This window comes from Antechinus flavipes, chromosome 1 (assembly GCF_016432865.1).
Source record: "Antechinus flavipes isolate AdamAnt ecotype Samford, QLD, Australia chromosome 1, AdamAnt_v2, whole genome shotgun sequence".
Classification (NCBI taxonomy): domain Eukaryota; kingdom Metazoa; phylum Chordata; class Mammalia; order Dasyuromorphia; family Dasyuridae; genus Antechinus; species Antechinus flavipes.
In genome coordinates, this window is record NC_067398.1 from 493,891,514 (window position 1) to 493,916,296 (window position 24,783).

The 24,783-nt window shown below is 35.7% G+C and overlaps 1 protein-coding gene across 2 annotated transcripts in view; it reads left to right on the forward strand.

The window, feature by feature from the left end:
- The first annotated feature begins 2,212 nt into the window (after window positions 1-2,212).
- OSBPL1A (oxysterol binding protein like 1A) overlaps window positions 2,213-24,783 on the forward strand; it is a 298,973-nt gene continuing 276,402 nt past the window's right edge. The window contains exons 1-3 of one of the 2 annotated variants that reach the window (XM_051970326.1): window positions 2,213-2,299; window positions 18,630-18,752; window positions 21,299-21,384. In XM_051970326.1, the coding sequence (XP_051826286.1) occupies window positions 18,632-18,752; window positions 21,299-21,384 (207 nt within the window). In that variant the 5' untranslated portion in view covers window positions 2,213-2,299; window positions 18,630-18,631. Of the gene's footprint in view, window positions 2,300-18,629; window positions 18,753-21,298; window positions 21,385-24,309; window positions 24,393-24,783 lie in introns of those variants that run through there. The other variant, XM_051970327.1, reaches the window with a different exon arrangement.

Consider the following 24,783-nt stretch of genomic DNA (forward strand, 5'->3'; position numbering starts at 1 on the left):
TGTTAGAGATATAAAGATAAAAGTGAAATATTACCTGCTCTCAAGGACTTTAAACTGTAATTTATCATAGCCCTAAATATATAATGTAATTAGTTATATATGTTTATCATACATTTCACATTTTATTAATTTATTATGCCTGACCTAATGAGCTGGTCTTGACTATTAAATATTCTATTCCTCAAAAGTGTAATTTTTAGAAATTTGTATAGAAATTTAAATGTAGCCTACTTTATAATATAAAGATATGTTATCTGGTTTTGTTTTTTAACCCAGTCTCTCTACCTATATTTAATATGAAATGCTATTTAATAAGGAAAGGAAGAAAAGGATTTTTCTGTTATCCTTTTCTCTTTATATATGTTTCATCCCTATCTACTTCTAAATTAACTGATACCACTGTGTCATTTTTTGATAAGTAAAATAAAGCAGGGACATTGTTGATCAATTGAAACATAATTTGCATATAATGATCATGTTACTCACTGCATTAAGTTGATTACGTTTCTGTCAGTCAAATCTTCACAAACAAAGCAAAACCATTAAATGAGAAGATATCAAAAATGGAAGGGAGAAAACTATTTTCTTAGTTCCATTTGCCTGTTTTTCTTGGTTTCAGAAAAATTTACTGTAAGAGACAGTATGAAAAAATAGGAAGAGAGAGCTGCTATGTTCCTAGTCATTTTAACACTGTATTGACATATATAAAGTAATACATATTAGCGGGTGGATAGAGCACTGGACCTGGAAGGAGGAGGAGCTCAGACATTGGTTTCTGACACAAGCTGTATGATTCTGGCCAAGCAACTCAACCTGTTTGCCTCAGTTGTGAGTTGGATTGTTGTGAGGATTACTCAGGATGATAATTGTAAAGCACATATTAAGTGTTATATGTTTGCTATATGGCCTCTGTGCACTGCTAGAAGGGCATAGTAAGGTACTAATATTTCTGCGAAATCTTTTAAGTTTATAAATGTTTGTATTATTTCAAATAGAATACTCCTAGTTTAATGCTGTCCATGTTTCTTTCAAAAATGTTTTAATTTAAAGAAGTTAAAGCTCAACTTTGTAATCACTGATCTCCTTAGGAGAACTGAAGTTTCCCTCCCAAGTCTTGCTTGTTTATATTTTTTCTTTTTGTTATACCAAAGCAAAACCAAACAGATTGCTTTATTTACTGCAAATATAGCTAATTTTCCCATTTAACACAATAGTAGCATGTTTTCACTCTTAAGTCTACTCTACCAGAACACTACTGAAAGATTATTAACATAGAATCAAAGATCTGAACCCGGAAAGCTATGGTTTTGGTCCAACTCCCTCACTTAATAGATGAATAATCTGAGGCCTAGGGAGAGGAAATGTTTTGCCCAAGTTGACACACGTAAATATTTGAACCACATCATTTTTTAAAAATCATGGCTCCCCTCTTTTTAAGGCATTGTTGGGAACCACGTGTAGAGGTGAACTCCGTTTGGATGCAACACGCCACCCTCTGGGGTTTATGCACCAAAGTACGACCTTCCCAGGTTCCCCAGAGTAGACAGCTCCCCCGGGGTGAGCGCATTGTCCCCTAAGGTTCGGTCTAAAAGCGTTCCAAAGCTTGGTCTTCTTTCCGAAGTTTATGGACTCTTTTAAAGCTGCCAGCGCCCGCTGGACCCGGCTGACCAGAGCAGCAGACTGGAGAGCACGCGCTCCCAAGTTCCGCCCCGGCTACTGCCAGGTCTGTCACGTGCCTTGAGATGCTGGTGGTGGTAGTGGGACAATAAAGGGGGCTCGGGGAAGCGCGCGCGCTCCCGCTAGGACTGCGGGGACGAGGCTGCGGTGCACGCGCAAGGAGCGAGCCGCGTGCGCGGAGGCGGAGGCGGAGGCTGAGGGAGGGAGGGACGTACGAATGGATCCATCCAGCTAGGGTAGGAGCCACCATCTCCAGCCACGTGAGCCCTAATGCCCGGACCTAGGGGACATCTCTCTTGAGAGTACGAAAAAACGAGAGCAGGCTGACGCTTTCCAGAGGGGAGAGGGAAGCGAGTAGGCGGGGAGGGGGCAAAGGGTGTCGCGGCAAGGGAAGAGTCCATCAGTCTGTCCGTCTCCAGTGACGCTTCCTCCCCTCCCCCACTCCCTCGCTCTTTGTTCAGCCTCCGGTCTCCGCCCTGCTCGGAGCGTCCGCCCGGGGGGTCTGACTCCGGTCTGCGCCTTCAATTCCCCGCGATCGTTCTCCAGGCGGCCCCTTGGTGGAGAACTCGGCTTTCCAGCGCTGGCCGCGCCGCAGGAAGTTAGTTGCTCCAAGTAGCCGGCGGTTAGTATCTGTTGCGGCTTCCAGCGGGTCTGGCGCCCCGGGCTGGTGCTGCGGGCTTTCTAAGCACTGGCGTGTGTTTGTTGTTGTGTGTAAGGGGGCGGGAAACAAGCCTGCCCTTACTTTCCTTTCCTCCCGAGCTGAAGATCGTTGCTTCATTCACTGGAGTCAGGAGCTACTCATGTGACCAGTTTCACTTCGGACCACGGGTCCGTCTCACTGGCTGCATGGTTGTGTGGATTCGGGGAGGGGGAGTAGAGGACCCTTGAAAATCTGCGGCTGCGCAGCCTATCTTAAATCACTTTCAGGAGTTGTTTATGTACCTTGAGACTAGAGGTAACGCGGTTTTAGCAATTTGACTTGATGGATTGGAAGGAGCTTTTGAAGGTGTCTTAACTATCTACACCAGTTTGCCTGTATCTGGCTTTTTTGGGGGGGGGAGGGGGGAGGACGAGACTTAATGTGACTTTGAGCTGTTAGCAATACAACTTGTAACTTTAAACGCGTATTTTGAAATGTTATGTATGGATTTACGCGGCTTTGCAATAGTTTCAAATCTCACTTTAAAAAGTATCACTTAGAGCATTCATGAATTTGTAATTTTCTTCTGTATATTCTCTCATGTAGCTTTTGCAATATTGTTAATTAGTGCGTTCTGTTGGAGAGAAAAAAGCCTTAATGTCCTTATTCAGGATTTGGAAAATTCTTTTTAAGTGGTATTATATACTAAATAGAATGCTGGGTTCAGAGTAAAGAAGATCTGGATTCAGTTAGCACTTTTGACACTAATTGGTCACCCTGTCAACTTGAGCAATTTATTTCATCTGCTTCCTTATCCATGAAATTTCCATTTCCTAGCAGTTAACTTCACATAAGGGTTGTTTTGAGATTCCATTGAGAAAATCTAGGTAAAGTGCCTTGTAGAAATTATTACTCTTGAGCGAATAATACTTTCCAATCCCGATATAGGAGGTTATTACTATCAGCATTTTAGGTAGAAATTCCTAGTTCTTATATTAGAACTTCAAAAAGCTTTTTCTTCTGTTAATTAAAAAGTGAAGGGATATAGTTTCATCCACGTGCTAACTATTTAAGTAATGCTTATTATCTATAGAAAGAAGGGAGGAAGTTGATAATAAGCCTTCTTTATTGTGAAGAACAGAACCGTTAGTGATGGACCTCTCAACAATTTCAGCAGCATGTTTAAGTTAAAGTAACTGTTGGGTGTGAATGCGGTTTTTGTAGAGTCTTGAGGTCTCTGATAACATAAATAACGCCTGTTGAATTAGCAAAACTTTGTAGCAGTGTGGGGAGCTCTAATGCCTTTAGGTTTATATGATGACTCTTTCAGCCAACACTTTCCTTTTTCTTCCTCTTTTCTTTCCCTCATTTTGGAACTTTCTGATCATTTGCAGCTTGAAAATTTATTTAAAAAGCCAAACCAAACCACAAAAAATTTTTACTTTACTTTATTACTTTACTATGATTGACTACTTTAAAAAATAGTCATTCCCTATTTTAAATAGTCAATGCTACTTAAATATTCTATTGTTTTATAATTCATTTTTCTTTCTTCAAGTATATTTGTTTTGAGGTGTCCACAAAACACAAAAGTAGAAGCTGATGACTTTTCCTAGAAATAAGAAGTAGGAAGGGGGAACAAGGTTAAGCCATAATTAGCCGTCCTGGTCTAAATATACACATATACCTTGCATTTGCCATAAGAGCTATTATTGTCTTTTACAGATTGATTTCAACTTCATAGGATTTGAAACATCAATATTCCTTATTAGGTTTGCTGTTTTTTGCTAGTTTTTGTGACTTGTTCAGAATAGGCACAAATTATATATTTTAATTGTTTAAATTGTGTAAAACAAATGTTATTGAATTATGTTTCAATCCTTTGCTCTTTTATGCTATGGCATCCACATTCTACCAATCTTCAACTCTAACTATCATATGTCTTCTCTTCCATGCTCTGAACACAACTGGAGGATTGTCGCATATTCTTGACACATTCATGTGCTCTATCCCTCTGCTTCCAGAATTCTCTCTTCTCTCTTGACTTCCTTGACATTTCCCTCATGTCCTTCTACCAGTTTGACCATGCTTAAGTTCCCGTTGTTGATGAATCATCAGTTTCCTGCTCCTTGACAGTAGGTTAAGAATGTGTTCTAGACCTTCCTATGTTCTCATTAGCTCATGTATACAGTGATCATCTCTACCCAGATGACTTCCAAATCTATATATTTTGTTTTATCTATCTTCTAACCTTATACATCTTTAGAGACATGTCTGTAATCTCTGCCTGGATGTCACATTGGTATTTCAAAATATGTCCAAAATACTTTTTTTCTAGGTTGTCTTCTATTTTTTCAAGGGTACTGCTACTGTATTTTTAGTTACTTATTTTGTACTGTGAATTATCCTTAACTTTTCCCATCTGGTGTCATGTGAAGTCACTTCTTTCTCTTTGTACCATCTCTAGTATCCATCACCTTCTCTACAGTTTTCTTTCCAATACCTTCATTTAGGCAACTTTCCCCCTTATTTCCTGTAATAATAGCATACTAATTGTTACTGTCTTTCTCTTCTCCAATGGTTTTTTCATGCAGCCTCTCTGGTATAGCTGCAAAGATAATGTTAGAGCTCTGATTTGGTCATGTCAATCCCCTGGTTAGCTTTCAGCCTGGTATTTTAAGGGGTACAGAGTCAGTATGGCAGAATGAGAGAATGTTTGCCTAGCTATGCCAACATACTTCCTCTCTAACAACTTAGAAAACTTGCCAAGACAAGTTCTGAACAGGAGAGCCAAAAAGAAGTCATAGTTAGTCATTTTTTTCTGGCTTAGGTCAGTTTAGGAGGACAAACGGATTTCTTTGGACACTTAGATGGTGTCCAGGATGCTCAGGATGGCAATAGCAGCAGGGACTGGACCAGGAACATTCCAGTGCCCAGGTATAGAAAGGGGATAAAGAGAGAACCAGGACATGAAACATTAAGAGAGATCTGAGGGTTTCTCCTGAACTAGTGCTGGGAGCAGGAACAGATGCCATGTGGCAACTGTCACCCATTACCCAGTTCTGGATCATAGATCCAAGGCTCTGAGGAGTGACTGCAACCAAGCTCAGCCTAGCAGAGTATTGAGTCTGAAACAAATTCCAGAAGCTTAATAGTGTGGCTTTGAGCCCAGGAACTGAAAGGTGACTCAGTTTAAACTCTTAGCCCACCATAGAAATCTGGTGGAAAAACCAGGGCACATAACAAGACCAAATGGGAGCCAGCATTTCATTTGCTTTGAACTTGCAGAACCTGTTCTGAATCTCCAAGAGGGCAAATAGTGAATGAACCTAACAGTGTACCAAAATTCAACCACATACAAGCCAACGCAGGTCAGAAGTTTTCAGAGTTCAGATCCAGAGGGCAATGAATAGGCCTCTTTCTGAAAACTTGCAGGATTCTAGACTGAACAGAAGTGATCAGAGCCTAACTTAATATATTAATCAGAGTCAAGAAGTAGACTGGAAGAATCTGAGCAAACAAAAGAACCTGACCATAAAGACACAAAATAAAAGACAATAACATGGAAATATATACAAGCAAAACTTCAAAGAAGAAATGCATATTGGACATAAATCAAAAAAATTATTAAAAGAGTTGAAGCAAGAGCAGAAGAAAGATTTTAAAAAGATTTTTTAAATCAAAGAAGAGTGGTAGAGGAAAAAAGTGGGGAAGTAAGTGAGAACTAATCATGAAAGTTATGAAGAACATTAACAACTTGATAAGAGACTTTAAAAATCTAATTGAAGAAAATAACTCCTGAAAAATTGCAATTGCCCAATTAGTCAGCATGTTTTAAGTGCCAAATATATGCCAGGCACTGTGCTAAATATTAGGGATACAAAAAGAGGTAAAAAGCAATACTAACTCTCAAAGAACTTGAGGAACCTAAATTAGGTTCTAAATAGAACTTAATGATTTCATGAAATATCTAAAATAATAAGGTAAGAAAAATTATATTCAATTAGAAGTTTAACTTGATCCTGGAGGTCTTGTAGAAACAAGAAGAAAGTAACATTTCACAAGTTTTTATCTCAAAGTTCTTGAGAGCAAATTATTCTCAGTATTCCTTGTTCAAATTCTTGAATGTGACTTCTTATTTATTTTCTGAGATAAGCTCTAAAAAGGGAGCTTTTGCTGGAAGGTTTATAGTTCAAAATCATACCAGAAAATGACCTGAGAGAGAAGTGGGGTAGATAGAACCCACACTGGAAATGCACTGAGAGACAGACATAACATGTTTTTTTAAGAGGCAGTATGGTCAATTATTACCATGAACTTGTGGCATATAAGGCATTGCTTGCTTGTTCTTATGATGTGGCTTGGCTCTTGTGGAGACAGAATCTCTGTTCTGCTCTAAAGCTTTCTTTAAAAGTTTTCTGTATGACACAAGTACCTCTAATTGTGTTAAGTATAAACACAGTCCTAGTTTTGACTCTGAATAAGGTTAAAATGTGGGTTAAAATTTCTTGCAGATAAGAACAAAACTTAATTTGTTTTTTGTCTTTTATTATCAGATGAGTATTCCAAAGTATTTCTTTAAGGTAATATTCTTTTTTAAATTTAGTTTTTAATTATTATTTTATGTTTATTATATCACCATCATATTTTATGCATGTATAGCCTTTCCATATGACAAATAGTATTTTTTAGAGAGAACAAAAAAAGCACAACTGATTCATTGAAAAAATCCAAAAGAATGTGCAATGTGTAATACTTGTGGCCCTCACCTCCATAAAGGGTTTGGTTGGGATATCTTCTTTATTTGTATTCCATTTGATCTTTATAATTCTATTTTATTTATTTTGCTTTTTTGGTATGTAGTTGTTATTTCCAGTTACATTTTTGTAGTTATTATGTATATTTTCCTGGGTCTGCTTGTTATTAGTCATATAGATCTTTCCATGCTTCTTTGTATTCATTACACACACCATTTTTAATAGCACTCTAGTATTCTATCACATTCATGTATCACAAATAGTTTAACCATTTTCCAATCAATAAGCATCTTTGTATATGACTTTTTGATCACAAAAAGTCTTGCCACAAATGTTTTGGAGCATATAGGGACTTTTTTCTTATCAATGACTTCCTTGGGGTGTGAGTCCAGTAATGAAGTCTGCACTTCAGAGGATATAAACAGTTTAGTCCTTTTATTTGCACAATTACAAACTGATTTCTGTGATGTTTTTACTATTTTACAGCTCCATCAATAATACATTGACATGCCTCTCTTCTCACAATCCCAGCAACATTGAATGTTTCTAATTTTTGTCAATTTTGCCAATTTTTCAAGATGTGAAATGAAGTCCCTGGACTATTTTGATTTGCACTTCTCTTATTAATGTTTTTGAAATTTTTTCATGTGGTTGTGAATTCTTTGCAGTTCTTTTGAGAGTTATTTGTTTATAATCTTTGTATGTTTAACTATTGGGGAATGGCTATTATATACATATCTATAGATGTAGATAGATATAGATGTGTATATGTATATTGTTTACCTATCTTGGAAACCAAACCCTGTGTATTATCAGAGAAATTAGCCAATAAATAGAAGTATATATAGAATAATTTTGCATATATATGTATATACACCTATATTTTATCCATTAGTACTTATTTGGAATTAGTTTTTGTTATGGGACAGAACTTGAAACAAGGTTACTGGAATTGATAGAGACAATGCTTGTGTACTTAGTTCACACCTTTAGAGTTCACACCTTAAGAGAGCACATATAAGGAGGAGCCCACTAAAGGACAAGCCCACTAGAGACTTTGGGAGAGTCACAAGTCAGAAGCCCACAAGCCCACTCTCAGAGGCGGAGTCAAATTCATTCCAACTTCCATCTTTGGAATGGCTGGCTGGAGGCTTAGGTTGGAAAAGAGCTAGAGGCTGAATCTGGAAGAGACAAAGGACTAGCAGCAAGAGCTCTCGGAACCAAGGAGAGAGATAGGCCTCTAAGAAAACTAACCAGGCCCCAGGAAAAGATTCAAGACTTTGAAGAAGAAAATAAAGGATTTGGATTTTAACTCCTGGCTGTGTTTTGGGGTGATTACTCTCTACTGAAACTAGGGCTGCCTCCAGAAGCCCCCCCAAGAAACCTGCTCCCAGAGAACATAATATTTTAGAGAAGAGAACATTATAAATTTTTGCTTTCCACTCTTGCTTCTATTATTTTGGTATTATTATATAGAAATGTTACTGAATTTTGAGGATTTATTTTGTAACTTGTAACTTTGCTGATTCCATGGAGTTTTCCAAGTTAGCCATTATCATCATTAACAACAACAAAAATCCTCTTTACCTATCATTATGCCCTTAATTCCTTTTCCTTGTCCTAATGCTATTGGTAGCATGTAAAAAAACTATTATCAAATAATTCTATTATTTTTATTATTATTTAATATTAAGGTTTTTTTTTTGGTACTTTCTGTTCTTTTGGGAGACCTATGATCCCTAGATTGTGCTACACATAATTTCTTTGCATAAGTATTTTTGCTTGTATAATAAGTATATTTTTAATTTTTTTTATTCTTCTAGATTGTCCTTCAGTTTTGTGTATTTGTATTCTCAATCTACTCTTCTCTTTTGTTTCTTTAGTGAGGCTTGCCATTACTTCAGTTTTTCTTTTTTGCTCATTAGTATTATTTTTGCTGAGGCACTTGGGGTAAAGTGACTTGCCCAGGGTCACACAGCCAAAAAAGTGTTAAGTGTCTGAATTCAAATTTGAACTCAGTTCCTCTTGACTTCAGATCTGGTGCTCTGTTCACTATACCAACTAGTTGCCCTTTGTTTATTATTTTTGTTGCATAGGATATAAATTCTGCTTTCATTATTGTCGTTTTTATTTTAAACCACTCTGGAATAATGTGTTGTTGAGATTCCCTGTTCTCTTAAAATTCCACAGGATCTTCTGTCTTATCCTTCATTTTGCAGTATTTATGTCTGTTCTTATTGACTGGATCTGGAGATCATATTCCCTTCTCTAACTACCTTTCTTGTAATTGATCTTTTTATATTTAAGCTCTTTGATATTTCTAGAAATCTTTGATATTTTCAGTCTTTTTCTCACCATTATTTTCTTTGTCATTTATTTCCTGAGACCCTCACCTCTGATTGTGGTTTCCTTAGGGATTGGATCTCAAAATGTTTCAGCCACTTCCCACATTGGGCAATTCTCAGTATTTACTACCCCTAAGTTTCTGCCTCAGCTGATTGCTGTGCTTTTTCCCTCAAGCTTGGTGTGATGCTACAGATACCTACATACAGGGTGGGTGTTCTGTTCTCCTTACCTATCCTATTCTCTTTATTCCTTAGTTCTCTGGCATGGTATCAACAGTTCAGAATCTGCTTCTCCTGGCCCCAGCAGTTTAGAGCTTTAAAGTGTAAGTGTTTCTAGTTGCATTTTCCAGCAGCCATTTTTTTTTTACTTCTGAAGGACTCTATGACCAAGCAGGTTTTGGAGGCCTAAGCAAACTTATGCAGCTTGGAACCTTGAGATCTGTATAGCACTGGAAAGAGGGAGGAGGATTCAGGATATAGGGTTCTGATGTAATCCTCTGTTGTATCCTTGAATTTGCTAGTGCAGCCTCAGTACTTTTACTATATAAAGTGGGGAAGGAATGCTGAATGAGCTCAGGGCCATTGAAATTCAGTTCTTGGATTTTGTGGAAGGGAGGAATAGGTTTACTTTCTTTTGGACTGAATATCATAGACCATTAAAAAAAAAAAAAAAACAGCTGAAATTGCTTTTTCCTTAACACAGTCTGTGTTTTGAAGAAGCTTGAGAGATTGTGGGGAGTAGAAAAAAATGTTTAGTTTGCCATATTATTGTTCATATGACATGGAAGGCCCTCAATATCTTTAAGGTCACATTGGATTTCTTTGTGTATTGTGAGTGTTGAGAATACAAATAGATGAAACAATTCTGACACAAGGAGTTACATCCTAATGGAGGAGAAAAAAAGATAAAATGTTTAGTGTATACAGAATAAAAGAAAAACAGATGCAGAATTATTAAATATAAGGTAGTATGAAGGGGCACTGGCAGTTGAAAGGATAAGGAAAGGTTTTATGTAGAAGGTAGTCCTTATGGTATACTACTATATATGATATGCTATTGCATGTTAAAATTAAGTCAGCTTTGCACAGAGGAGCAAAGATTAGGTTAATAATTTTGTAGGTTTCCTATATGAAAAACCAGTCTATTGTAAGTATGATGTAAAGAGGTCAAGAAATTTCTGGTACATAATAGGAGCTTAATAAATATATTTTTTGTCTTCTTTCACACCATGGTCTACTGTATGAAAGTAGACCTAGCCTTTTATGTGGCTGAAGTCCTCCATTGACATGATCACAGTTTTGTTTACTGTGTTATAAAAGGGGCAGTATGGCAGATTGGAGAAAGAGCTTAACTTAGGGTGTCTCAATGCAACATATACCTAAATAATTTTATTTTAGGATCCACAATCAATTGGCTATGGGCTCCGGTTGTGTTAAAGTTGATTGTAGGGAAATGTTGGGAGAGTTTACTTGGGTTGCTATCTCTTCTGTGCCATCATGGCTCTGCCCTCTTTCAGATATGACTAATTGAGTTCATCAGTTTTATCTATTTGTTCTTTTTGTCCTCAAAGTCGGGGCCAGGTGATTTGAATTCCTCAAGAGCAAGAGATAACTTTTTATTCTCTCCTTATCTTAGGTGTCAACTCTCCATTAGCTATTTTTGTTCTGTCATTTTCAGTCCCTTCCCCTATTAAAGCCTTAGTTTTGTTTTTATAATAACATGGAATTAAAAGAGACATACTTTGCATCCCATCACCTTACCTTCTTTAGGAGAGTGTTTAGCCTACCCTGCTAACAGCCACGCAACTGTAGCAGAAATGTAAATATTATTTATTTGTGTATATAACATGGATTTAGCAACTTCTTTTTCTTACCATTCATGGCCCCTACTTACTGAAAATTCTAGTTGCTATTTTTAGAGACTCCCTGCATGGAATTTTTTACTGGCATAGTCTAGTATTCAACTTATCCTGACCCAAATATAATTCACTACAGAATTTCTTCTACTTTTCATACTAGTTGGGATTTGCAACTTTAAAAAAAATTTACTTGTATAACTTTAAGCACCTGTTTTGGTCATTTGTATTCATCTATCTAGCCTTTACTTAAAGGCCTCTGATGCTGTGGAGTTCATTATCTCTTAAGGTAGTCCATTCCATTTTTACATAGTTCTAATAGGAAATTTTTTCTTACATTAAACTTAACATTAAACTTACATTAATCAGGTTCAATAATTTCTAATCACCTGTACCTAGTTTTGTTTTCTGGAACCAAGCAAAATATGTCTAATCCCTCTATCATATTCTTCCCAGGTTTTTCTTCTCTAGTTAAATATATTTAGTTACTTCAACCCATCCTCTCATGATTTGTTGTAAAGGTCCCTTACCATTTTGTCCTTTACCATCTTCCTCTGGACATCTTATAATGTAATATCAAGAACTGAGTACAATGGCATTAATGGGACTTTCTTCTCAATGATACTGAGAATAGATTTTTTTGGATTGTTACATTGTTCTCTTGAGTCATTTACAAATTGCAGTCTACTGAAACCTTCAGAAATTTTCCCTACAAACTAATGTCTGGCCATGTTAATTTATTTTATGTTTTTGAAAGAGATTTTTAAAAGTTTAAGATTTTACATTTATCTCAAATTTCATCTTATAGATCTGGTTTTCTTTAGGCATTCTTTTTTCTATTCATAACTATTTCTTCATGTATTCATAGAGTAATTTCCAGTTGATGTGGCAAATAGAAATATAATTAGTAAATATTTATTAAGCACTTGAGGTGAACCAGACACTCTGCTATGTGTTGGCTATGGCAAAAAAATGAAATAACCTCTGACTTTAAGAAGTTGACTTTCTTTTGGAGGAAATAGATACAGATATAAGCATATATAGAATAAATACAAGGCAGTTAATGAAAGAGTGTGCCAAGAGATGGGGAATCCTGAAAGGCTTCATATAGAAGATGGGAATTGAAGTGTGTTTTGAAAAAAAGAGAAATTCTGTGAGGTAGAAGTGAGTGAATGAATTTCACTCATGTTGAGTACTGAATGTGAGAAGCAGAGACAAATACAATTTAGCTGTACAAAATACTGAGGGGGAAGTACTGGATAAATATAGAAGTATAGGTTGTGAAGGACTTTAGACTGGATTTTAAAGGTAAGAGGGAGTGACTGGTTTAAGTATGATAGTGGCATGGTCAGATTTACTTAATGAAAATCACTTTGATACATGTGGGGACAATAGATTGGAATGGAAAGAGACTGGTGGGTAGCTTTTAGGATAGTTTAGGTGAGAGGTAATGAGGGTATTAAGGTGGTAGCTGTATAAATAGGGAAGGGGTTAGATGTGAAGGAAGTTATGGAGGTAGAAATGGCAAGATTTGGGGGAGGGGTGTGTGTGTGTGTGTGTGTGTGTGTGTGTGAGGGGGGGGGAGGGAGGGGGGGTGAGGAAGGAGGAGGAGGAGGAGGAGAGGGAGGAACCTAGAGGAAGAGAGGGAGGGAGAGACAGGGAGCCAGAGAGAATATGAATGAATGTGAAACATAATGCTGAAATAATGAATGTAGTAGACTGCTAGGAATGGTAGTGCTCTTAACATGAATAAGGTAGTTTACTGGTAGAAGGGAGGATTTTAGAAAAATAATGAGTTCTCCTTTGAACATATTGAATTTGCACTGTCTCTAAAGCATCGAATTTAAAATGTCTTGTAGGCAATTAGTGATGTCAGGTGTGAGTCTGGAACAGTAATGGAGCAGAAAGGTAAAGTGAGTAAGGACTGAGAAAAGACCATCAGTTTAATAACTAAGAATTGGCTGGAGAGAAGTTTTAAGTCATTGACATCAGAAGTCAGATTTCTAAAGGTTGAAGTGAATGGAAGGGAAGTAAAGGCAATAAATATTGACAACATTTTTGAAGAGTTTGAGTAAGATTTGAGAGTTTGTGAGAAGGAAAGGAAAGAGAGGGAGGAAAAGAAGGAAAAAAGAGGAGGAAGAGAGAAGAGTCAGCCAGTAAATTAGGATGCTGTCTGGATATGCTTCAGGGGATAGTAAAGTTTAATGAAGGTTTTTTGAAGATGGAGGAGATTTAAGCATATTGTCTAGCTATGCCTCCCATATTTTAAAGTTGTACAATTGATGTTTTTGAACCGATGAATAAGACCTTACATTTATCCTCCTTAAATTTCATCTTATTAGATTTGGCCTTTAATTCTACTAATCTGTCAAATTCTTTTTTGTGGCTCTTCATTTGTTTTGGATTTTAATTTTGACATTTAATTTGTCAACAGTCAACAAGCATGCATTAAACATCTGCTGTGTGCCAGACATTGCTAGGTGCTGAGGATACAAAAATAAAAGATTGCTAACTGTTCTCAAAGAACTTATGATCCATTGAGGGAAACAATTGGTACATATATAAATATATGGAGAGAATAAATAAGAAAACAAATATATTCCAGATGAATGATTTTTTAAGGGCACATTAGTAATTGGAAGGATTACAAAAGGAAGTGCTTGTGCTGTGTCTTCTTTCTCTTTGTCTGGAAGATAATGATTCCAGGTGAAGATGAGGAAAGAATTCACTCCAAGCATGGGGGACAGTCATTGCAAAGTATGGACAGATGTCCAGAGTCTGGAGCACAGAATCTGGAGAGATGACAAGTTATATCATCCGAAGATGCAAGAAATGGTCAATTTCTTTGGATTTCAGGGTGTGAGAAGGGGAGTAATATCCACTGGACTTGGGTCCATATTATGGTTGGGGCCATATTATGAAAGTGTTTAAAATTTTAAACAAAGGGAGTTTGGATTTTATAATAGAAGTAGTAGGGATCCTTTTGGGTTTTTGTGGGAGTATTTATATAGATCTGTGCTAGTAGACAATCACTTTGTGAACAAAATGTAAGATGGACTTGAGTGCTGAGAGATTTAAGGTAAGGTGATCATTTAGGAGTTTTAGGTGGGAGGTGATATGGGCTTTGAACTAAGGTCTATGAGAAAAAAAGGGATGGTAGGATGCAAGAGATGTTATGAAAGTAGATTTGGTAACTGCTTGGATACATAGGATGACAGAGAATAAGAAGTTGAGGTAAAATTAAGGTTACAAACCTAGGAGATGCCTTTAATAGAAAATTTGGAAGAGAGATGGTTGGTGGGTAGGGAATATCATGAGATCTGCTTGTTAGGCAATTGATGACGATGAGATATTGAAGTTCAGAGAAACCAGGACTGGATATAGAAATCTTTCTATATAAAAATTTCCATACAGAGATATTTAACCCATAGTGAGTGATGAGGTCAAAGAATGTATAGCAAGAAGAAAAGAGGCCCCCATTAGTTGAGGAACAAATTGGAGTGATACATATATAATTGGCTAATTAGGTAATGTGAAATTTTCCTTCCATATTCAGGTAATGTAAAAGTTTTATAAGCATATTAGCACATTGTTCTGAGTCATGGAGTCATGAAGAGAATTTTGGATTCTGTTTTTTTTTTTTTCCAGATTTGTTTATCTGATAAACAAATAACAAAGTATTTATATGTGTTAATCCTTGTACCACGTGCTGGAGATGCAAATAGAAAGCAAGATGAGAGAGAGTTAATGTATGGGAGGATTTAGCTGCTAAGAAGATGGAAGGCCCTTATCCATGTTAGGATTTTGTAGCACAACAAATGACAATGCTGGGGATTCCGGAGGGTATTGTGGGCAATGCGTATGATGAATGGGCAAGTTCAAAGCATGAAGGACCTTAGAATGCTGGGGGGAAAGCAGATGGTAAAACATTGTTGTATTCATCTTACCAGATGGATTGGAACTTGATGCATTTCTGGGCTCAGGAAACTGTGTCTGCCCTACAACTGGGCACTAGATGAATTCAGGGTGCTACTCCAGGAGCTATTTTATTTGTTTTTAAATCCTTATATCACTGATTTATTTGGTTATAGTGTAAAGTTAAGTGAATTAATTGATGGTTGAAAAGCATTTTAAGCACTTACTAGTTTTTAAAATGGGACTTGAGATGACAATTGTAATAGAGGGGAAGTGGGTCTGAGGGTCAGTTTAGGAAAGAGAGTTTCAGGGCCCCTGTTTTAGGGATATTGAGAAGTAGATGTCCACTCAGTTACATTGAGAGAGGTAAAAGGGAAAAGAGGATTTCTAAGAAGGAATAGGGATCCCTAGTAGGATCTGGGTAAGGGCACATTTGCCATGGGAAGAGGAAGAGCAGGAGAGAAAGGAACAGAATTCCCTTCAGCCTGGTCTGCTCTGATCTGCTTGATTCTTGCTTTTTGGTAGTTGATATCTTTCTTTTTTTCCTGGCAATTTACATAATTTCCTTTTATGATGTAGTCTGGAAGTCTCATAATCTGTGGGGCAGAATTGAAGTTTTAAGTTTCGCTTTGTGGCAATTCATTGGACTTGTTCATTTGAGTCATTTATTTTTTATTATACCTTTTTATTTACAAAACATATGCATGGGTAATTTTTTCAACATTGATCCTTGCAAAATCTTCTGTTCCAAGTTTTCCCCTCCTTGCCCCTCTGCCCTCCCCTAGATGGCAGGTACATCTTGCCAATACATATTAAATATGTTGAAATATATGTTAAATGTAATATATGTATACATATTTATACAGTTGTCTTGCTGCACAAGAAAAATCAGATCTAGAAAGAAAAAAAAAAACCTGAGAAGGAAAACAAAAATGCAAGCAAACAATAACAGAAAGAATGAAAATGCTATGTCAGTTTCCGTAGTCCTCTCTCTGGATGCAGATGGCTCTCTTCATTACTGAATAATTGGAACTGGTTTGAATCATCTCATTGTTGAAGAGAGCCACGTCCTTCAGAATTGGTCATCATATAGTCTTGTTGTTGCTGTGTGTAATGATCTCCTGTTTCTGCTCATTTCACTTAGCATCAGTTCATGTAAGTGTCTTCAGGCCTCTCTGAAATCATCTTGTTGATCAATTCTTACAGAACAATAATATTCCATAATATTCATATACCATAACTTATTAATCATTCTCCAACTGATGTTTTTAGCTATTACAAAAAGGGCTGCCACAAACATTTTTGCACAATTGTGCCCCTTTCCCTCCTTTAAAACCTCTTTGGGATATAAGTCCAGTAGAAGCACTGCTGGGTCAAAGGGTATGCACAGTTTGATAGCTTTTTGAGCATATTTCCAAATTGCTCTCCAGAATGATTGGATCCATTCACATTTTCCCACATCCCCTCCAACATTGTCATTATCTTTTCCTGTCATCTTAGCCAATCTGACAGGTGTGTAGTGGTACTTCAGAATTGTCTTAATTTGCATTTCTCTGATCAATAGTGATTTGAAGCACCTTTTCACATTACTAGAAATAGCTTCAATTTCTTTGTCTGAAAATTGTTCATATCCTTTCTGTCCTTCAAATTATAACTTTGTCTTACATTGTTTCTAAATAGTTTTTCAGTTTGCTTTTCTATTTCAATAACAGTTTATTCCATTTTTGTTCTTTTGTGTTAATTCTCCTTTTTGCTGCATCTAATGAAAATTTTAGGTACTCTGTTACTTATTAATTACAGTGGCCAAAAATTGTTTGAGAAGAACATTCAAAGAGTTTTGTATCAAATCTGACCAGGATATATTATTCTAAGACTCTTGACAGATAAAATCCATTTCTTTTCATTTGGGAAAGAACAATTTGTTTCTAGTAAAAAAACATTTTTTCCTCTTTTTAATCTGATAAATATTTCTTCTGATGTTGATTGTTTTAAAATGCTTATATCAGTTATTGCAGTAGGTAGATATGAAGTGAATGAATGGGTAAAAAAGCATTTTAAGCACTTACTAGTCAGTCAGTCAGTCAGTAAACATTTATTAAGCACCAGTTGAATGCTAGGCACCCTGCAAAATACTGGAGATACAAATAAAAATAAAACAAATAAAAAAATTTTCCCTATTCACAGGGAACTCACAATCAAATGTGAGAAACAACTTGCAAATAATGATTTACAAAAAGCTATTCTCCTGCTTTCCTATGGGGTACGATAGAATTCTATACCCAATTGGGTATGTATATTATTCCTTCCTTGAGCCAATTCTGATGAAAGTAAAATTAAAAACAAAACAAAAACAAACAAAAATGTAAAGTTCAAACATTTCTCCTCTATCTTCCCCTGTACTGTATAATAGTTCTTTCTTTCCTCTTTTATGTGACATGACCCATTCTACCTCTCCCCTTTGTTTTTTTTTTTTTTTTCTTTTCTTTTCTTTCCTTTTTCCCCTGAGGCAATTGGCATTAAAGTGACTTGTCTAAGGTCACACAGCTAGGAAGTGTTAACTGTCTGAGAGCAGATTTGAACTCAAGTCCTCCTGACTTTAGGGCTGGCAGTTCTATTCACTGCGCCATCTAGTTGCCTCTTCCCTTTTGCTTTCTTCCACTACATTCTTCTTTATCACTCTTTAATTTTGATATGAGAAAGATTCCTTTCTTTGTAATTCCCAAACCCCCCTAGTTAATGTAATTACTCTTTAACTCACAAATCCCTGGTCCCTTTGTATTCCAGTAGAAGATCCGGGTCTGTCCCAGCCCCTTGATCTGCGCCAACTTTGGGGTTATACCCAAAAGCCCCTTGAGCTAAATCTCCCATTATAAAAAGGACACGCTGGGACCCCCTCATTGCAGAGGTCCCAAACATGCTAGTCATGTGAGTACCCTCTGTCCACTAGATCCTCTGTCCGGTGCCCTCTTTATCTCTACCTTCACCTGTCTCCTTACTTCCAAACCCAACAATAAACCTCTTTTATCAATCTGGCTCTTGGGCCAATAAATGCCTTTATTGGGGATTCACGTTGCTACTAGACCTCATTTACGGTGTATCCTTGCGCCGAATCCAAGGGGGATGTTTGACTCCCTACACCCCAAACCTGCCACTAGACTTCAACTAAACCCTAATTTCATTTAGGCACCCCAAATCTAGACCTTATCAATTTTACTTTTACCCTCTTCTCTATATATATTTCTTCTGTCACAGTAATAAGAAAGTTCTCAGGAATTACAAGTATCCTCTTCCTATTTAAGAATGTAAACATCTTAATCTTGTTATGTTTCTCTTTGAGTTTAGTATTTGAAAGTTAAACTTTCTATTCAGCTTTGCCCTTTAATTATCATTAACATGCATTGTTCATGTAATGGGAATATTCCTTTGTTATTTTATTTAGAAATGAGTACAGAAGCAGAACAACAACTTCTCCATAATGCCAGAAATGGCAACACTGAGGAAGTTAGGAAGCTCTTAGAAACTGTAGAGCGAAAGGAAGTAATCGCCAATATTAATTGCAAAGGTAAGTTTGTTTAGATTCTTATTTTTCACATTAGTCTTCATATGCTATCTACTTTTATGTAGGCATAATATTATTAATCTTCCTAAAGTGATGAATAGTTTGTAATAACTTTATAATTTCAATTTGCCTTCCCTTAGAAGCTGTAAGAAATCTTAGTGAAATATCTGAAGTATTTTTCTTCATCCTTTCTTTTTAAAAATTTTTTAACATGTTTTTTCCATTTACTTGTAAAAACAATTTTTAGCATTAGCTTTTTTAAAAATTTGAGTTCCTGGGTCAGCTAGGTGGCACAGTGGATAGAGCACCAGTCCAGAAGTCAAAAGGACCGAAGTTAAAATTTGACCTCAGACACTTAACACTTCCTACCTGTGTGACCCTGGGCAAGTCACTTAACCCCAATTGCATCAGGGCAAAAAATTGAGTTCCAAATTCTCTTAAGATAAGCAATTTGGTATAGTATATAGAAGTATAGTTATGTGAAACATTTCTATATTGGTCTTTAAAAAGTATGCTTTGATCTACTCTTAGACTCCATTAGTTCTTTTTTCTGGAGATGGATAGCATTTTCCAATGTAAGTCTTTTGGAATTGTCTGGATTATTGTATTGCTGAGAAAGTCATTCACAGTTGATCATCATAGAATATTACTGTTATTATATACATTATTCTCCTGTTTCTGTCCACTTCACTTTGTATCAGTTCATAAAAGCTTTTCTAGGTTTTTCTGAAACTATCCTTTTTGTCATTTCTTACCCTATTCTATATCTTCCTTCTCTCTTCTCCCAGTGCATTCCTCTTTTTTACCTCATGATTTTATTTTTTTAGATAATCATACCATTGTGGTCACTTCACAGGCTTGCTCTCTGTCTCTAAGTATATTCCTTCTGACTGCCCTTATTGATAAAATTCTTAGGAGATATAAGTATCATTGTCCCATGTAGGAATGTAAATAGTTCAAAACTTACTGCCTATCTTTTGTTTCCTTTTTTTTGAACCTTCTTTTTGTCCTATCCTTGAGCACCTTAAGCACTTTCACCAGGGTTCCCTCTCCCCTGTGGCTCTAGTGAACTAGTGCTGCTTCTCATCCTGGAACTGTGACACAGAACTGAGTATAGGTTAATACAGCAGAGTCCTATATCCAGTGCTAGCAAAGGGTCACCTGTAATCTCCTGATTGGTTATCTGACTCCCTTATTGTCTTTGGGATGAGACCTCCAGAAGCCACTCTTGCTGATTCACTTTCCCCCACAGTTTGCTATTGACTTTTCAGAGCCCACCCTGCACTAAATTGTATTCCACTCTCATCCCAGTGAAACAGACCTTTCATGTTGAACTTCTAAGCTATCTTGGACCAGAAAATTATTTCACTCCAACCTTTTGTTGGTTTTGCCAATCCAGAATTTGTTTTGAGATGATATTTTAACATTATTTCAAGGGGAATTTGGGAGAATTTCTATCTTTATTCCATCATCTTGGTTCCATCTCCTGCCAACATGCATTTTCAAAACTTCATGGAATATAGTTTTTACATGCTTTGAATGAGGTATACATAAGCTTTCTGATAAGAAGGCTTTCCATTTTCTAGGGCAGCAGAACTACTGACATTTGAAATCTGAAAAGGTTCTTTCTGCTACCTCTTTCCTGGCCTTTGTGTCTTAAGATTTTTGTTGACAATGTACCTTGTCATTTTTTGATTCCTAGTACTAAATTCTGGATTGTTATTGTTAGGACTTTGCCCCTGAATTCTAATTCCAGCTTTATACTTCTTCTGATACTATTGTTTATTCATCCAGGAATGTATTCAAGTGATTCTGCTGTAGCACCAGCCTTTCCATCCACATCTTTTCAAATGCTATGAGAAACAAAAATATATAACATTTTGAAAAATACATAAAAGTATATTAGAAATATTTAACCTAGTACAATATTCAAACAGATTTTTTAGGATATTGATACTATACAAAAAGGACATCTTTATTAAATTGAGTAACTAAGGATTTAGAATCATAGAATTTCAGAAATGGAATCAATCTTAGATCATTTAGTCTAATCATTTCATTTTTGTAAACAAAGAAATTGAGTTTCCTAGGAGTTAAATAAGTTGTTCAAGATCATATATATGATTAGTGGAAGATCAGAGACAAGAATCCAGATCTCTTAGTCTAGCATTCTTCATGCTGTCAGTTACATATAGATATATATTTTTGCCTTTCCTTTTTTTTTCTTTTCTTTTCCCTGTCCTTTCTTCTTGTTTTAAGATAGATACATTTCTATACCAATGAAATAGAAAATTACCTGAGAGACAAAATTACATTTATCATTGAAAATGAATTGCCCAAGGTCACACACTCAGAATATATCACAATTGCTTAATAGATTTCCTTGCACTGGGGCTAAGCATTGTTGGAGTAAATTGTGCTGGAGGATTAGAAAAAAAAAAATCTCATTATCGTGATAACTTTGTTACATAGTAACAATTGCTTTTACAGTTATTATGAATGTAAAATTTTTCATTTGCCTACAGTTTGTGTTCTGATAACATTTTTAGGGAGAAGTAAATCTAATTTGGGCTGGACTCCTCTTCATTTGGCATGCTATTTTGGACATGGACAAGTAGTACAAGATTTGTTGAAGGTATATTTATGGCTTTTTATTTTAAAGATTTATGCTTAGTAGTTTATAATAAATATTGTTTATTATTATTATTTTAATATTTTATTTTCCCAATTACACATAAAGACAATTTTACATTCATCTAAAAAATTTTTGAGTTCCAAGTTTTCTGTCTTCTTCTTCTACCTCTTTCCCTTCCCTAAAATGGAAAGTAATTTGATATAGGTTTAACAAATATTTTTGAACTGTCCTTATAGGAGAGTAAAAATATATTTTAGTCAATAATAATACTAGTAGTTGCTTTTTAAATTTAACCAGATCATAAGATGCATTATGGTTCTTACTAAGAACCTTACTGGTTCTGTAATAATAATTTAAAATTATCTGAAGTTAATAATCTTCTTGTGTGAAACTAATTTAAAACTTATAATTACTTTTGAATGCCAGAAGATTTTCATGATTTCTACAAATATCTCCAAAGTAATTAAAGAAGAAATAGGTTATTTTTTTAAACATTGCAAATTGAAGGTGATGTTTCGAAAATGTAAAGGATTCATGCAATGATCTAAATTATTGAATATCCTGTAATATATTAGTCACTGCTTTATCAATTTTTTAAAATATAAGTTAGAAATTTACATTCTTTTCCTGCTTTAGATCTAAAGAACTCAAGTTGTACTTTCTATTTCTTCCTATTTCAATATAAATTTTAAATTTTGTTAGTCATTTGTTTTTATTCAGTGGGTTAATTGATCTGTAAGAAGTGTTAAACTAATAAATAGTGTCATTACAGAATTTCTTTAGTTTGTGAAATATTTTATCAAGAAAAGTTCTATTCTAGTGTCACATCATGATATGAATGCAACCCTAGTTTCTCAAATGCTATGATTGTAGAGTATAATATTTGGCAAGTTCTACTATGTTCAAAAGCTTTTCATATTGTACTAGCAGCCGACGATTTCTGAGGACCAGCCTAACCAAGTATGAAGAGGTTCCTCCCCCAGAGGCTGGCCATTTAGTAATGAATTCTGCCATGACAACCTGTGAAATGAAGTAAAATACAAAATTATTCTCATTCCTGTGATCCCTCCTTCTTCATCTATAGTGACAATAGCAGAGTGATGGGCAAGGAGGGAAATAATGCTAAGAATCATATAATTTTTAGGCCTGATTCTCTCATTGTAAGCTCCTTGTGTAGCAGCAGTTGGGAGTAAGGAGATTAGGAAAGGTAGAAAAGACCTTTTGCAGAAGACCTTTTGATTTGAACTGAGTCTTAAAGGAAGCCAGGGAAAATAAGACAGAGGCAAGCAACAACAAATGTTTATTAGAAACAGCATAAAGGTTATTAAAGAGATTTATATACAGAAAAGAAGGTGACTTGTGTAGTGTGCCTCATTTTTAATCACATGTCAGAAGATTGAGAGAAATATCTTCTATTGCTTTAAAGCTTTTCTTTCTTTAAGTGCCTGTAGTATTTGAGGCACTGAGAATACAATGATCAAAAACAATTTAACTGCTACTTTCCAGAATATTAGACTCAAATGGGGTTAGGAAGTCCATACAAAAAAGTAGACTATGATAAGAACAAATGATAAGAGTTAAAATACTGTAAGAAAAATTGAGGACAGATTAGTGAAATGTTTCATTAAGTAAGTGGCATCTCAGTTACATTTTGAAGAAGATGTAAAAAGACACAGATGAGAAGGTAACATTGTATTCCAGGCATGGGAAGTAACATATTGAGAATGCATAGAAGTGAGACTACAGAGCAAGATTATGAATAGTTAGTAATCCTATTTTGGCTGCAACATGAAATACATGAAGTAGAGTAAAATAAAACTATAGAGATAGGTTGGATCTGAAGTGCAGAAGAACTTAAATTCTAGACCAATAAAGGGTTCTCTATTTTATTCTTTAGGAAATAGAAGTCTGCTATACTTAATTTATCAGGATATTTGTTAATTATTAACAAAGCCCCCAATCAACAATTATTAATAAATTATTAACAATTTATTTGATAAATCAAAATGTTATCTTAGAAGCTTTCCTGAAGCAAGATTTCTCCTGTGAGAAGGTCACAATTATATAAGATTCTTTGTAGAATGTATCAATACAGATTATCTTTTTAACATTTTTTTATTTTTAAAACCAGATTACCTTTTTGACAACTTTCTGATCAATAAGCAGCTAGCTGGCTCAGTGAATAGGATACTGGACATGTAGTCAGGAAACTGAGTTCATACTACCTCAGTTTTTTATCTGTAAAATGGAGATGATAATAGCATCTGTCTCTTAAGGTTGTTATGAAAATAAATTTTAAGGCATAAGATTTATAAGATTTTTTTCATATCCTAAAGTACTTCATAAATGCCAGCTGCTGTTGTTATCACCACTAAGACATTAGAGAGAGACATGCTTATCAAGGAGTTTTTTATTGTCAGAGAGGAGATGTAGTATGCCTTTTAAGTGATGTAACCTTCCAAATACTCCTATTTTTAGATGACTCAAGTTTGGAACACTGCAGAACCTCTTTGATAAGAGCTATGACTATTCAAAAGATTAACTTAACTAGTCAAATGGATTATGATTTAAGCCCAGAATATAGGAGGAATAAGAGAAAAGTAGGCTCACATTGCCTGTGGGAAAAGGCAAAATTATTTTAATGACTCTTAATTTCATTCCTAGAACAAAGGACTGTCTTTTAAATACCATCACTCTTCCAATGTTGTCTTATGGCCATGAGTCATGGCATATTACAGTCTCTTAGGATTTGAAATTGTGGATCATCCTAAGGGTAATGGAAATGTGCATGGTAGGTGCTAGCAGATGCTAGCATCTTATTAATAATAAATTACAAAGGGTAAATGGTATAAAGCATGCCAAAGAAATGTAACACTTAACAGGAGATGGGATGGTCATGAGGAATGACAACTGCTCTATTAGTGTCCTTGTAGTGTCAAGAGAAAGCAAGTTGGATGGACGCTCTCTGGAGAACAAATGGAGGGCATTTCTGCACAAGTCACAACAAGGTAGGCAGGCAGATCAGGATCCCAGCATGCGTTGGTGGGAATACCCTTTTTAAATTCATAGGCCCACTGGAGTATTTGAGAAGGAATGGGGACTCAGTAAATGATTTTGGGTAGGAGAGTCATGTGATCAGACTGGTATGTTAGGAAGATAAATTTGGCAACTATGTGAATAACACATTGAATTTATGCTTTGTAGATTATTTGTTGTGTGGTCATAAAAAAGACATTTTATTTTTATGAGCCTTAGTTCCCTACCTGTAAAATGAGGGGGTTAGACTAGATTATTTCTAAAATCCTGATTTCCTATAAGATACTGTCTAGTATACTAGTTCAGGCACAAGTATCTGAATTGGAATGATAGGCCAGTGAATAGAGAAAAGTATAAGAGTAT